General features: G+C 46.7%; 1 protein-coding gene across 1 annotated transcript in view; it reads right to left on the bottom strand.

Annotated features, from left to right (window-relative positions):
- The window catches only part of LOC124613278 (serine/threonine-protein phosphatase 6 regulatory ankyrin repeat subunit C-like), a 122864-nt gene extending 109115 nt beyond the window's left edge, over positions 1–13749 (bottom strand). Inside the window, exon 1 of the mRNA XM_047141972.1 lies at positions 12908–13749. Coding sequence (XP_046997928.1) covers positions 12908–13749 — 842 coding nt within the window. The remainder of the gene's footprint in view (positions 1–12907) is intronic.
- Between the last annotated feature and the right edge of the window lie 584 nt (positions 13750–14333).

Here is a 14333-nt window from a genome sequence, read left to right as displayed (position 1 = left end):
TTGGAGTACGAGCAGGTGGAGATCTCTTCTGAACAGCAGGTTGCTGGGCATCCCAGATATGCTCAATAATGTTCACATCTGGGAGCTTGGTGGCCAGCAGAAGTGTTTAAACTGCGAAGAGTTTTCTTGGAGCCACTCTGTAGCAATTCTGGATGCATCGGTGTCGCACTGTCCTGCTGCAATTGCCCGAGTGTCGGAATGCACAGTGGGTATAAATGGATGTAAGTGATCAGACAGGACGCTTAAGTACGTGTCACCCATCAAAGTCGTATCTAGACGTACCATGGGTCCCGTATCACTCCAACTGCACGCGCCCCACGCCATTACAGTACCTCCACCAGCTTGAACAGCCCCTGCTGGCATGCAGGGTCCACGGATTCACGAGGTGGTCTCTATATCCCTACACGTCCATCCACTCGATACAATTTGAAACGAGACTTGTCCAGCCAGGCAACATGTTTCCAGTCATGAACAGTCCAGTGTTGGTGTCACCTGGCCCAGGCGAGACGTAAAACTGTCGTGCAGTCAGCAACGGCACTCCAGGGGGCCTTCGGCTCCAAAGGCCCATATCCACGTTTCGTTGAACGTGTCGCACGCTGACACTTGTTGGTGGCTCAGCGTTGAAATCTACAGCAATTTGCGGAAGGGTTGCACTTCTGCCACGCTGAATGATTCTCTTTAGTCGTTGTTGGTCTTGTTCTCGCGCGATCTTCTACCGACTACAGCTATGTCGGAGATGTGAAGTTTTACCAGATTCCCGATATTCACGGTACACACTTGAAGTGGTCGTATGGGAGAATCCCCAGTTCATCACTACGTCGAAGATGCTGTGCCCCATCGCTAGTGCGCCGACTACAACACCACGTTGAAACTCAAATCCTGATAGCAGCCTTGTAGCAGCACTAACCGATCTAACTGCGCCAGACACTTGTTGTCTTATACAGCCATGCCGACTGCAGCGCCGTATTCTGCCTGTTTACACCATCTCTATATTTAAATACAGATGCCTATACCAGTTTCTTTGGCACTTCAGTGTATTATTATACTTACAGAAAGTATTTCGATTTTTCATTTTTGTTTCAAAGGAGAAGTCGACCTCTCTATAGCTCGATTACAGAAACAAGTTTCACTGTCCCCATGTATTCTTCGTGCATGACTGGCCCAAGTTTGAACATTTGACTGTGTTCTCTTTACAGTTGTGCTATCATTGGCAATCTAAAGATAATCTTCTTAAAAAGTGTGACGAAATGCTGTGTTGTCTGTCAGTTCAGAAATAGATTACGTAAGAAGTGAGTTCTTATATGAGCATGTTTGAGCTTTCATCAGACCTCGCTAATTCTGCCTCAGTTCACATCATAGCCGCCAATCGGTACGAGGTGCACGAACCTGTGAGCTGTCAGCACTGCATGGAAACAAGAAAATTCCTCTTTCATGTTTCCTCGCCAGTCCTCCAAGACTGAGTTGAAAATTATATAAATCAGCGTTGCACAGTTCACCTCTCATGTGAGTTTTGTGCTTGTAAACGTATTCATTGCAATACCTATCCTAAAAAGAACTTTTCTAGCTTTGCTATGAAATATTAAATAGATATGTTTCTGCTAAAAATAAGAGGTAGTTAAGTACTTCATAAAAACCGAACAATCATCGTCTGTTACAAAAAAGACAAATATAAGCATGGTATTATCGCTATATTTTTTGTAGAACAAATCTTTTTACCACACAATAATTGTAAGTAAGTGTTTTTTTACATGTAAAATGAAGACATAACAATAAATTCAATCACTTATTGGAGAAGGAATTCTATACAGTTATTATAGATCTAGAAAACGCTTATGACAGTGTACTACAGCAGCTAATCTGGAACTCTAGAAGACAAATGTCACAAACATATCTTGCTCAGGACACTTATAATTGTGCCAGAATGCCAGTAAGAGATGGTGGAGGGCAACGGATTACATACCACCTAAGGCAACGCTGCATGAAGCGTCACTGTAGAGCCCATATATTTTGAGATTGATCACTAGAATGTTAAAAAAAGGTATTGGTCAACAGGTTCTTCATTGTACGATGTTTGCAGATGTTATAGCGTCTACAAGCTGGAAAGTATGGAGAACAGTACTGGAAGACAGAGGGATGAATATAAAAATAAAACAGTACACATGCATTGAAGGACAAGGAGGAGAAACAACACAGCAGCAGGACAACTCTTGACAAGAGTCAATAACTTTGATTATTTAGGATCAATAGTGTCTAGTGATGGCAATTCAGATATAGCAGTAGCCCATAGTATGTAGCCTAGATAGGTTAGATGAACTGCAAAACAGTGCCAGGTGCATGTGCAATAAAAGACCAAACCTAAAAATTACAGGAACTGTGTTCAATTCAGTAGTGAAATATGCAATGCTGTATAGTCCCAAGACATGGGCATTAACTAAGGGACTTTGTAAGATAATTGATATGCCTGGGATCAAAGTGATAAGAAGAATGTGGCATCAACAGAGTCAAAAGTATCAGAAGAGTGAGAGTAACAAGCAGTGCTAATGGGTCAGAATTGTCAAAGAAGAATCAAGGTAAAAGACTGGAACAATATGGACACGTCACGAGAAGACGCGACACGTTTGTTAGCAAGATAATGGTAGAAATGGTAGTGGAATGTGACAGAGGAAGAGGAAGATAGAGAAGAAGATGGACTGACTGTGTATGTGAGAATACTATGGAATGGATGGAGATGTTTGTATGGGTGCAGGACAGCATAGTCCTCAGCGCCCGCACGAAAACATTGTCGGTAAAATACATAAAACAAGAAGATACGAGGGCAGTTCAATAAGTAATGCAACACATTTTTTTTCTGAAACAGGGGTTGTTTTATTCAGCATTGAAATACACCAGGTTATTCCCCAATATTTTAGCTACACAACACTATTTTTCAACGTAATCTGCATTCAATGCTACGGCCTTACGCCACCTTGAAATGAGGGCCTGTATGCCTGCACGGTACCATTCCACTGGTCGATGTCGGAGCCAACGTCGTACTGCATCAATAACTTCTTCATCATCCGCCTAGTGCCTCCCACGGATTGCGTCCTTCATTGGGCCAAACATATGGAAATCCGACGGTGCGAGATCGGGGCTGTAGGGTGCATGAGGAAGAACAGTCCACTGAAGTTTTGTGAGCTCCTCTCTGGTGCGAAGACTTGTGTGAGGTCTTGCGTTGTCATGAAGAAGGAGAAGTTCGTTCAGATTTTTGTGCCTACAAACACGCTGAAGTCGTTTCTTCAATTTCTGAAGAGTAGCACAATACACTTCACTTCAGAGTTGATCGTTTGACCATGGGGAAGGACATCGAACAGAATAACCCCTTCAGCGTCCCAGAAGACTGTAACCATGACTTGACCGGCTGAGGGTATGGCTTTAAACTTTTTCTTGGTAGGGGAGTGGGTGTGGCGCCACTCCATTTATTGCCGTTTTGTTTCAGGTTCGAAGTGATGAACCCATGTTTCATCGCCTGAAACAATCTTTGAGAAGAAACTGTCACCCTCAGCCACATGACGAGCAAGCAATTCCGCACAGATGGTTCTCCTTTGCTCTTTATGGTGTTCGGTTAGACAACGAGGGACCCAGTGGGAACAAACCTTTGAATATCCCAACTGGTGAACAATTGTGACAGCACTACCAACAGAGATGTCAAGTTGAGCACTGAGTTGTTTGATGGTGATCCGTCGATCATCTCGAACGAGTGTGTTCGCACGCTCCGCCATTGCAGGAGTCACAGCTGTGCACGGCCGGCAAACACGCGGGAGATCAGACAGTCTTGCTTGACCTTGCGGCGATGATGACACACGCTTTGCCCAACGACTCACCATGCTTTTGTCCACTGCCAGATCATCGTAGACATTCTGCAAGCGCCTATGAACGTCTGAGATGCCCTGGTTTTCCGCCAAAAGAAACTCGATCACTGCCCGTTGTTTGCAACGCACATCCGTTACAGACGCCATTTTAACAGCTCCATACAGCGCTGCCACCTGTCGGAAGTCAATAAAACTATACGAGACGAAGCGGGAATGTTTGAAAATATTCCACAAGAAATTTCCGGTTTTTTCAACCAAAATTGGCCGAGAAAAAAAATGTGTTGCATTACTTATTGAACTGCTCTCGTAAAACAACACGGAAAACAAAGGTAACAAAAATTAGCAAACTATATGCATAATCGCGCAGAAGCACGGAATGAAGTTCTGTGTCGATATTAAAACATTAACTACAGCGGATGAAAGTGACATAGGGAGCTGAAAAAACAGAGGAGATGGATGTGGCTGTGGAAGAAAAGAGGAGGAGCCAGTCATTTGACAACACACTCAACCTGTAGCCTAAAAGTTTAGGTCAGAGCCCAGACACATCATAAAACTTTAAAACCTAAAACTGAAATATTTTCTTCTGCCCTTGCATCACGGTATAAAATGTACTGTGCTAAAATATTGCAGATAGAGATGTGCACACCACAAGGATTACAAAATGGGGGCTACTCTCGCCGGACTAAAAAACTATGTGTGTCCAAGTCTAAGACGCGTGAGGGTCACTTCATCCTACGTGAACAACTGGCTGGAGGAACGCCTCAGTCGAATAGTTGACTTCACCAACTGCAGCTTATTGTCTGCCACCGCCAGCCATTCGTCATGCCACAACTGCATGCTCTTCCTGTGTAGTGCAGAAATGACAGCCTGCAAGGGAATAGGATTCTGTGCCACGTCGTGTCCTCTGCAGGCCTCCTTGGCAGCCGTACCACCTTTGGAGCAAGTACAGTAGGTTATATATATAAGCTGTACCAACTCCTCAGTAGGATACAGATTGTGTAACAAGTGTAAGGCACTAAGGGAATCTGTGCACAGGAGAAACCGTTTGCCCTGAACATGACGCATCTGCGAAAATGGTATAATCGTCAGGAAGGCTAATCCTGGTAACCTGGTCAGGTCACACTAGAGAGCAGCCAAGGGAATCCCCTTATTCGGAGCCATCAGTGTGATCTTCTGTGAGGCCATGATGAACATCTAAAATGATAAAAAACAAAGACTGGAACGTAAAATCTGCCGTACTATCTTTCTTAAAATTAGTGAAGTCTAAAGTAAGTCTGGGTCACTGGAAGAGCCAAGGTGGAAATCTGCTCCAACCTCGACGTATAACACTAAGACCAGCAGCAACTGTCTCTACAAGGCAATCCTGTGAACCAATCCCATAGGGTATTGTTTGTTGTTGCTTCTTATGAAAAACCGTGGCCTTGGAAACCAAGCAACGATATGGTGTGCAGGTGTAATTGGTGTCAACAGTGTTTTATGCGCCTGTCGCCTAATGTGAAATGGTGGTTCACCAGCCTCTGCACAGAACCTGAGTATGGAGGTTGTTCTGAATGACCCAGTGGCCAAACGAATCCTTTCATTTTGTACCACGTCCAAGATTTTCAAATAAGAGGGTCTCTCAGACCCATACACTGTGCACCCATAATCGAGCCACGACCACACAAAGGCCCTGTAAAACCAGAGCAGACAATTCCTGTCTGCTGCCCATGTATTATGGCTAAGATATTTTAAAATACTTAGTCTTATGTGAGCGTTTCTTCAGGTTCTTAAGATGTGGTAACCACGTAAGCTTAGAGTAAAATACGAGGCCGAGTAACCTCATTGTGTCTTTAAAAGTAAGGACAGTGTCCGTCATCCTCAACTCAGGAATGTTTGAAATGGAACGAGAATGATTAAAATGATCACACACAGACTTCTCGGTAGAAAACTTAAAACCACTCTTCTGCGCCCATTCATCCAAACGTCGAAGAGTTAGTTGCAACTGACGTTGTTGTTGTGAGGCTTGAAGAAGAGCAAAACACAGAAGTCATCCACAAACAAAGAACACTGGACAGAACTTTACACTATGGACTATTAATAGCTATGGCAAAGACAGTCACTATTAATAGCTATGGCAAAGACAGTCACCCTTAAAACGCTACCTTGAGGGACACATTTCTCCTGGTCAAAGCGATCAGACAGGACGCCACCGACGCGGCATCTAAAATATCGTGGAGTGAGGAAGGACTCAATAAAAATGGGAAGACAACCACAAAGACCCCATTCGCGAAGCTGCTCCAGGACAACATGCCTCCAAATGGCATCATAAGCGTTCCCAATGTCAAAAAATACACCTGGAAGGTGATGCCAGTGCAGGAAGACCTGTTGTATAACCGCCTCCAGTAGGGTCAGGTCATCAAATGTGGAGCGATACCTTCTGAACCCACAAGGAAAGTGACTAAGAAGTCGCCTGGATTCTAAGACAAGGCAGTGGTTGACCATCTGCTCCAAGGTCTTTCCCACACAGATAGTGAGGGCAACACTACGGTAACTACTCGAGAATGTACGGTATTTGCCTCACGCCACGAGTTGGGAAAGTGACATGACGTCCAAATGGCATTAAAAAGTGCGAGAAGGATATCTCTGTTCCGTCTTGTGAGGTGCCACAGCATTCTGTAATGGATTTTGTAATGACCAGGGGATGTATCACGAGCAGCACACAATGCGGAATCCGGTTCCCACATGGATAATGTGCAGTTGTAATTGTCAGCAGAGGTAGACAGGAAGTCCAGACTACACCTTTAGCAAACACTGTATGGCGCTGGAAACCTGGATCCTGACTGGCAGTTGCAGTAACAGTGACAAAATAGGCCGCCATAGTCTGTGCAATGTCCCATGGATTAGTTTGGAGAGCGCTGTTTCCCATTTCTGCAGCCACAGGGCACCTCCCAGCTCTCCAACAAATTCTCCTGATGGTCTCGCATACAACAGAGATATCTGTGGATCGATTAACGGTGTTCAGAAACTGTTGCCACGATCTCTTATTGCTCTCTCGAATAATCTGGTGACACTTTGCCCTCGCCACCCGAAAGGTCACAAGATTATCTGCAGTTGGCTGACACTTGAACCTATGCAGAGCTGCACACCTAGTCCTGATTGCAGAGTGGCATTCATCACTCCACCAAGGGTCTGGTTGCCTCCTCTGCTGTACCATGGACTGTGGAATGGATGTTGCAGCTTCGTGGTGGATCATTTCAGTAATATGATCCACCTATGCTTCGACATTGGCAAATATCCAAACTGGGTCAACTGACTAGAAAGTGCCCAATCTGCTCTAACGTGTACCCATCGCTGTGGTTTCCATTCAGGTTCCACTCCTAGCAGGCGAATTCAGATTGGGGACTGATCGCTTATGTGCAAATCATCGACCACCTCCGATTGAGTAGTGTGAGTAAGAGCTGGAGAGAAAAGTGAGAGATCAATGGCAGAGGACGACCCATTTGCTGTGCAGAAATGTGTGTTCCGTCCCGCATATAGCAAGTGTGTGCATGACGACATGAGAAGCCTCTCAATTGCTCTACCACTGGCGAAGGTACTCGTAGTGCTCCAAAGCAGACTGTGTTCATTAAAATCACCACAGAGGATGAAGGGGCGGGGGAGCTGTGTAATAAGGTCGGTTAGGGCCTCCTCATTGAGCCCATCATGGCAACTGCTTGTAAAGTCCGTGTAAGGGAGAGGTGAGGAGTGACAGTTGGTACTGACGAAAATACCTACACCTCCTCTAGCTCTCTGTCCACTCAGTTCATTCTTTTTGTGTAGGTCATAATCTCGTAGCTCAGGGGTGTACGATTGATGGAAATTAGTCTCCTGGAGACACAACCACAGTGGTCTACCCTGAGGTAAGAGAGAGTTCCTGCACATGTGCCCTGAACCCGTGCAAGTTCCACAATAGGATGGGAGCCATTTCATCAATGTGGTTTTAATTTACCCCTATCTTTGCACTGCAGAGGAGAAGCACTTGCAGAGCGAGGGGGAATGAAGGAGGTGCCTGGATTCAAGGCATCTAACTCCATGATGTCCTCCTTGTCAGTCAGGCAGGAAAGAATGACATCTGATGGTGCTCGGGACAGCTGATCCGAAAACTGTGAACCTTTCCTGCACCGTGTCCCTCGGTGGACAAGGAGCAAAGTGGGCATTGAGAGGCACTTTGCTTTTCTTGTGCCTTCTGGAGCCTCACTGCAGTACTACAGTTTGTCTTTGCTGGTGCTGCTGCCTGGATTGCTCTGTCCTAACTATTTTCCTGGGTATGTACATGTGCAAGTACAAAAGCTTGTGGATACATGCACACTAGATGTCGTCTGTATCTAAGTGACCACCTTGGGAATAGGTTTCTGCACTATGGAAAAATATGATGTGGCGAACAAAGGGGTTTTCGTCGCCTTATATTCTTTTTTTGGATTTAACCTAGGGGATCCACTTGGTCACTTACTTCCTGTATTTTGCGTTCCTCAGCGAAAACTCAGGGCAGTCTTGGCTCCAGAAAGGGTGGTTCCCAGAGCAGTTGATGCGTATTTCTGGAGATGGGCAGTCAGTCCCAGCTTCATGAGCGTCTTTTCCGCAGTTCCCGTGGATCGCTTCACCTCCACAATTCGTGATTGTATGACCGAAATGCTGGCATTTATATCAGCGCATGGCGTTTGGAATGTAAGGCCGAACATAAGGCAAAGGAATCCTTCTATATGTTCAGGCAGCATCAGACAATTGAATGTGACTATGAAAGTGGTAGACTTAAGTTGCTCCATTATTGGGACAGTAGTTCTATTCTTAGTTATAGCAACTGCATTTATAGGATACATTTTACCTTGAGGTTAAATATCATTTTGAGGTGCGTCAGTAATTACTAATTTATTATCAGCAATTCCATACTTAGGAACAGATTTAGTTCAATGGAGGTGCGCATGTTCTTTTGCTACGCCTTTTTCCTACATTTGTAGCAGGGTCGACGTGGTTACAATCGGATATGGCATGGTTAGTGTGAACGGGTGGCCAGATGCCGTTCTTGCCACCAACCTCTACCCCTGGGACAGAAGCAGTATACCCCAGCTGCTGCATCTAGTGTAATTCATGAAATAGTGTGAACGTGTTTCAAATGTCTTCCAGTCGTGTAACTGAGGCGGGACGTCGGGACCAGGCTGGTATTCACCTAGGGAGATGTGGAAAACCGCCTAGAAACCACATCCAGGCTGGCCGGCACACCGACCCTCATCGTTAATCCGCCAGGCGGATTCGATGTGGGGCCGGCGCGCCTACCCAAGTCCAGGAAGCAGCGCATTAACGCTCTCGGCTAACCTGGCGAGGTGAAGTGTGCATCTCAACAATCATATCATATTCACCACGTTCCTGCGATTTCTGAAGAAGTTCCACCTGATTTGACCTGTCAGTTTCGACCAACAATAAGGCATTACGCAGTCATTTTATAGATTTTAAGGTCCCAGCTAGGTCTTCCAAACCCTTAAGGATATAGAAAGAGAACACTTCCTCAAATGTTCCCACTTTACTCTTTGTTACCAGAAACATCGTTATTCCCGACTCCATGAGCCCTGTTACTGAAGTCCAAAATATTCTTATTACCAGGAGGAGTAGCCCCCCCTCGTTCTTTTGGATGAATGGGTGTGGATACTATGAGGCAGTAGACCGTATCCCTGGGAGGCGATGATTTCGAGGGTCCCATATTGTTCCCACGACTAGCTAGGGCAATAAGGGTCCACTCAGACAGAGCCCCACGTGCATGAGGAAGCCTTATACAACTGACAAGGGAACCTCCCCATTGCACCCCCCTCAGATTTAGTAATAAGTTGGCACAGTGGATAGGCCTTGAAAAATTGAACACAGATCAATCGAGAAAACAGGAAGAAGTTGTGTGGAACTATGAAAAAAATAAGCAAAATATACAAACTGAGTAGTCCATGCGCAAGATAGGCAACATCAAGAATAGTCTAAGTTCAGGAGTGCCGTGGTCCTGTGGCTAGCGTGAGCAGCTGTGGAACGAGAGATCCTTGGTTCAAATCTTCCCTCTAGTGAAACGTTTACTTTCTTTATTTTCGCAAAGTTATGATCTGTCTGTTCGTTCATTAACGTCTCTGTTCACTGCAATAAGTTTAGTGTGTGTTTAGTGACCGCACCGCAAAGCCATGCGATTAGTAGATGAAAGGATGTACCTCTCCAATGGGAATCGAAAACGTTTGATCGCTAGGTCATAGATCAACTGATTCCTCCACAGAAAAACACGTCTGATATATTGTATACGACACTGGTGACGGCATGTGCGTCACATGACAGGAATTGTTGTTGACCCACCTAACTTGTAGAGTTGGTGAATGGGTAAAAAGATTCTTCTACCTTGCCCAATTTAGGTTTTCTTGTGGATGTGATAATCACTCCCAAAAAAGTGATGACAACATAAGAGTTTGTCACATAAACTGCAACAAATGAATGCAACTGTTTCACAGTCTCACAGTTTTCCCTGTGCTCTACCAAAACATATGTTTTTAACGTTTTCAAATTTTTCTGTGTGTAGACCGTCAAATCCTGCATATGTCCAAGCAAATCTGAGCATGTCCTGGGATTGTGGAGAGTGAAGTTGATTATGTCTGAGTGCTTGAACTTTGATAATTGACACACGGTCACGTAAACAATACTGCTCTGTGTACCTGTGCAGCTTCGCAAAATAATTGTCTGAAAATAAAAAATTAAACTTTTCACACGAGGGAAGACTTGAACCAAGGATCTCTCGTTCCGCAGCTGCTCACGCTAACCACGGGACCACGGCGCTCCTGAGGTCACATTATCCTTGATGTTACCTATCTTGCGCATGGACTACTCAGTTAGTATATTTTGCTTATTTTTTTCATAGTTCGACACAACTTCTTCCTGTTTTTTCGATTGATCTGTGTTCAGTTTTTCAAGGCCTATCCACTGTGCCAACTTATAACTAAATCTGAGGGGGTGCGATGGAGAGGTTCCCTTGTGAGGTGCAGCTTGTCCCCAGAGGTTACCCACTGAAGACTGTTCCACCTCAACAGCTACGCACCCTATCTGCGAGCAGCAGATCTTGAGATAGAGAATATTTTCTTATGGAGGTTTATTTTGTCCTCGCGATCTGGCTGGTCAAACCAAAAACCCCTTTCCCTGTGACACACAATGTTCCACCGACATGCCACAGTGATCGCTGAAGCATGCCCAAGACCTTAGTACTGGTGGCACTTACCAATCCCCAGCTCAAGAACCCCGTTGTCGCCAAGTTCGTAAGCAGAATATGAATGCTGAGCTCCCGAGGGCGATACGATGGAGAAACGTTTGAGGGAAAGAAGTATGGTTCTGTGGAAAATGGGTTTCCAAGGACAAGGACCGCCACACAACTGGGAAAAGAACAAAGTACCGGGTGACCAAAAAGTCAGTATAAATTTGAACATTTAATAAACCGCGGAATAATGCAGATAGAGAGGTAAAAATTGACACACATGCTTGGAATGACATGGGGTTTTATTAGAACAAAAAAAGTTCACAAAAAGTCCGACAGATGGCGCTGGACAGCAAAACGTCAGTGACTGTGCATGACAATCGTGTATCAAAGGAGCTGTAATGAGAGAGAGAATCAGATGCGCCAGCACTCGCAGCATGTTGATGTTACCTGAAAGGCGCTTTTAGTGAAGCTGTATTATCAGAATGGCGAAAGTGCTAGTTCAGCGTTGCGATCCTATCGCCATAGGAAGGGGATTCGAATGGGCAAAGGTCTGTTGACAAATGCAGGTGTGGCGAGAATGATTTCGAAGTTCGAAGCCACTCGTCGTTTAGACGATAGACCACGTAGTGGCCGACCGAGCACAAGGCGTAATGCTGCTGAGACAGTTCAGGAAGAAATGGAGACTGTAGCGGGTTCGTCTATGCACGGGGAAGTCAGCGCTCGTGCAGTCGCACGTCGCACCGGCATTCCATACACTACTGTTTGGTTGGCACTGAGGCGTACTCTCCGAAGCTATCCGTACAAAATCCATCGGCATCATGAACTGTTACCTGGCGATTTAGTGAAGCGGAGGGCATTTGCGGTGTGGGCGTTTCAAAAGATGGCGGAAGATGACGATTGGTTGAGTAACGTGTTGTAGACCGATGAAGCTCATTTCACGCTGCGAGGGTCTGTCAACACCCACAACTGCAGAATTTGGGCTACCGAAAATCCTAGAACTGTCGTGGAAACTCCATTGCACGACGAGAAAGTCACGGTATGGGTAGGATTCACCACATCTACCGTTATCGGAACTTTTTTCTTCGAGGAAATGCGTGATTCTGGTTTTGTAACTGCTACCGTGACGGGTGAGAGGTACGTCGACATGTTACAGAATTGCATCATCCCCAGCCTGACTGATAAACACCTGCTGTAATGTACAATGTGTATGCAGGATGGCGCTCCACCCCATATTGCTAGACGCGTGTAAGATCTCTTGCGCGCGTCGTTTGGTGACGATCGTGTGCTCAGCTGCCACTTTCGTCATGCCTCGCCTCCCAGATCCCCAGACCTCGGTCCGTGCGATTATTGGCTTTGGGGTTACGTGAAGTCGCAAGCGTAACGTGATCGACCGACATCTCTATGGATGCTGAAAGACGACATCTGACATCAATGCCTCACCATAACTCCGGACATGCTTCACAGTGCTGTTCACAACACTATTCCTTGACTACAGCTTTTGTTGTGCAATGACGGTGGACATATTGAGGATTTCCTGTAAAGAACATCATCTTTGCTTTGTATTACTTTGTTATGCTAATTATTGCTATTCTGATCAGATGAAGCGCCGTCTGTCGGACATTTTTTGAACTTTTGCATTTTTTTGGTTCTAATAAAACCCCATGTCATTCCAAGCACGTGTGTCAATTTGTACCTCTCTCTATCTACATTATTCCGTGATTTATTCAGTTTTCAAATTTATACTGACTTTTGGCACACCTGGTAGATACGATTGAATGGTTTGAATAGTGCAATAGGGCAAGAAATTGACTCTTGGATTATAATCGCCCGTCCCTACCTCGGCGGCCCGAAGCTGAGCAGGCGCTCCACAATATCCGCCGTGCCGTTGGCCGCCGCCCAGTGCAGCTCGGTGCGGCCGGTGTTGTCCACGCGCGGGGTGTAGGCGGCCGTGGGCAGCAGCAGCCGCGCCGCGTCCAGCCGCGAGTGCCGCAGCGCGTAGTTGAGCGCCGTGCGGCCCGCCTTGTCGGCCGCGTCCGCCTTCGCGCCGCGCTCCAGTAGCAGCCGCACAATGTCGGCGGTGCCCGCGGCCGCCGCTAGCTGGAGCGCCGTCCTGCCGGCTCTGTCGGCGACGGCCGCGGCGGCCCCCGCCGCCAGCAGCGCGTGGCACTGCGCCACGTCGTCCCACCTGGCCGCCTTCATCAGCGGCGTCTGGCCGTCGATGTCGCGGCAGTCGACGGTGGCCCCCGCCTGCAGCAGCAGGTGCGTCGCGAACGAGTTGCGCGTCACCGCCGCGTAGTGCAGCGGCGTGAAGCCGTTCACGTCGGCCGCGTCCAGCTGCAGCCGCGGGCCGCCCACGCCGCCACTGCACCTGCCGAAGGCCAGCAGGCTCTGCAAGACCGCCCCCTCCTCCACGAGGACGGCCCAGTGCAGGGGCGTCTTGCCGCCGGCGTCGGGGACGTTCGGGCCGTCCTCCGACTCCACGAGCCGGCGCATCGCCTCGCGGTCGTCCGTCGTGACGGCACGTACCAGCGGCGGCGCGTGCTCCATCAGCGGTGCCGGGACGGAGTCCGTCGCCGACCTGATAGCCGCCACCAGTGCTGCCAACGCCTCAGCCAGAGCCTCGCTGCTCGAGGAGACCGGCGGCTCCCCACTGGACGGAACCGTCACCAGGGAACCCATGTTGCCACTGCAATAGTGCAGCTGTCCTTCAGACTTCTCCAGCTTCTCAGAAGGAAACCTAGGATTTCTAAGCTAATTTATTCAAACTACTGTAAATTTTGGAAACTAGAAATACCAACGGATATTCACATGGCTAGATGAGTATAATCACTTCACTATTCCTTTAAACAAGTACTTTTCTTCCAATTTCTGAACTGCTTTCTGCTCTTCATAGCACAGGGATGAGAACAGAACACCTGGGGGTGACGTTGTCTACACAAGACTGTATCGTGTTTCATAAGCATTTTCAGATAGGCAACTATTTCAGCAGTTTAACTGGTTGACTAATGGGCATGAACAATGTAAACCTACTAACACATGAACTGTATTCATTGTTCCTAATATGGACAACGATCAGCTATATAATGGAACGACAATAAAATTTTGTGCAAGACCTGTACTCTAACCCGAATTTTCTGCTTATCATTTACTTTCAATTAAAATGTTTCCCTGTAACAGAATGCACATAATGGATATACAATTGCAGGCTGTAGACATATGGTTTACAACCTGGAAGTTTGGATCTGGCTATGATACATGTTCAC

The sequence above is a fragment of the Schistocerca americana genome, chromosome 4 (assembly GCF_021461395.2).
Source record: "Schistocerca americana isolate TAMUIC-IGC-003095 chromosome 4, iqSchAmer2.1, whole genome shotgun sequence".
NCBI lineage: Eukaryota > Metazoa > Arthropoda > Insecta > Orthoptera > Acrididae > Schistocerca > Schistocerca americana.
Note: the sequence above shows the minus strand (reverse complement) of the source record. Positions and strands in the feature narration are given on the sequence as shown.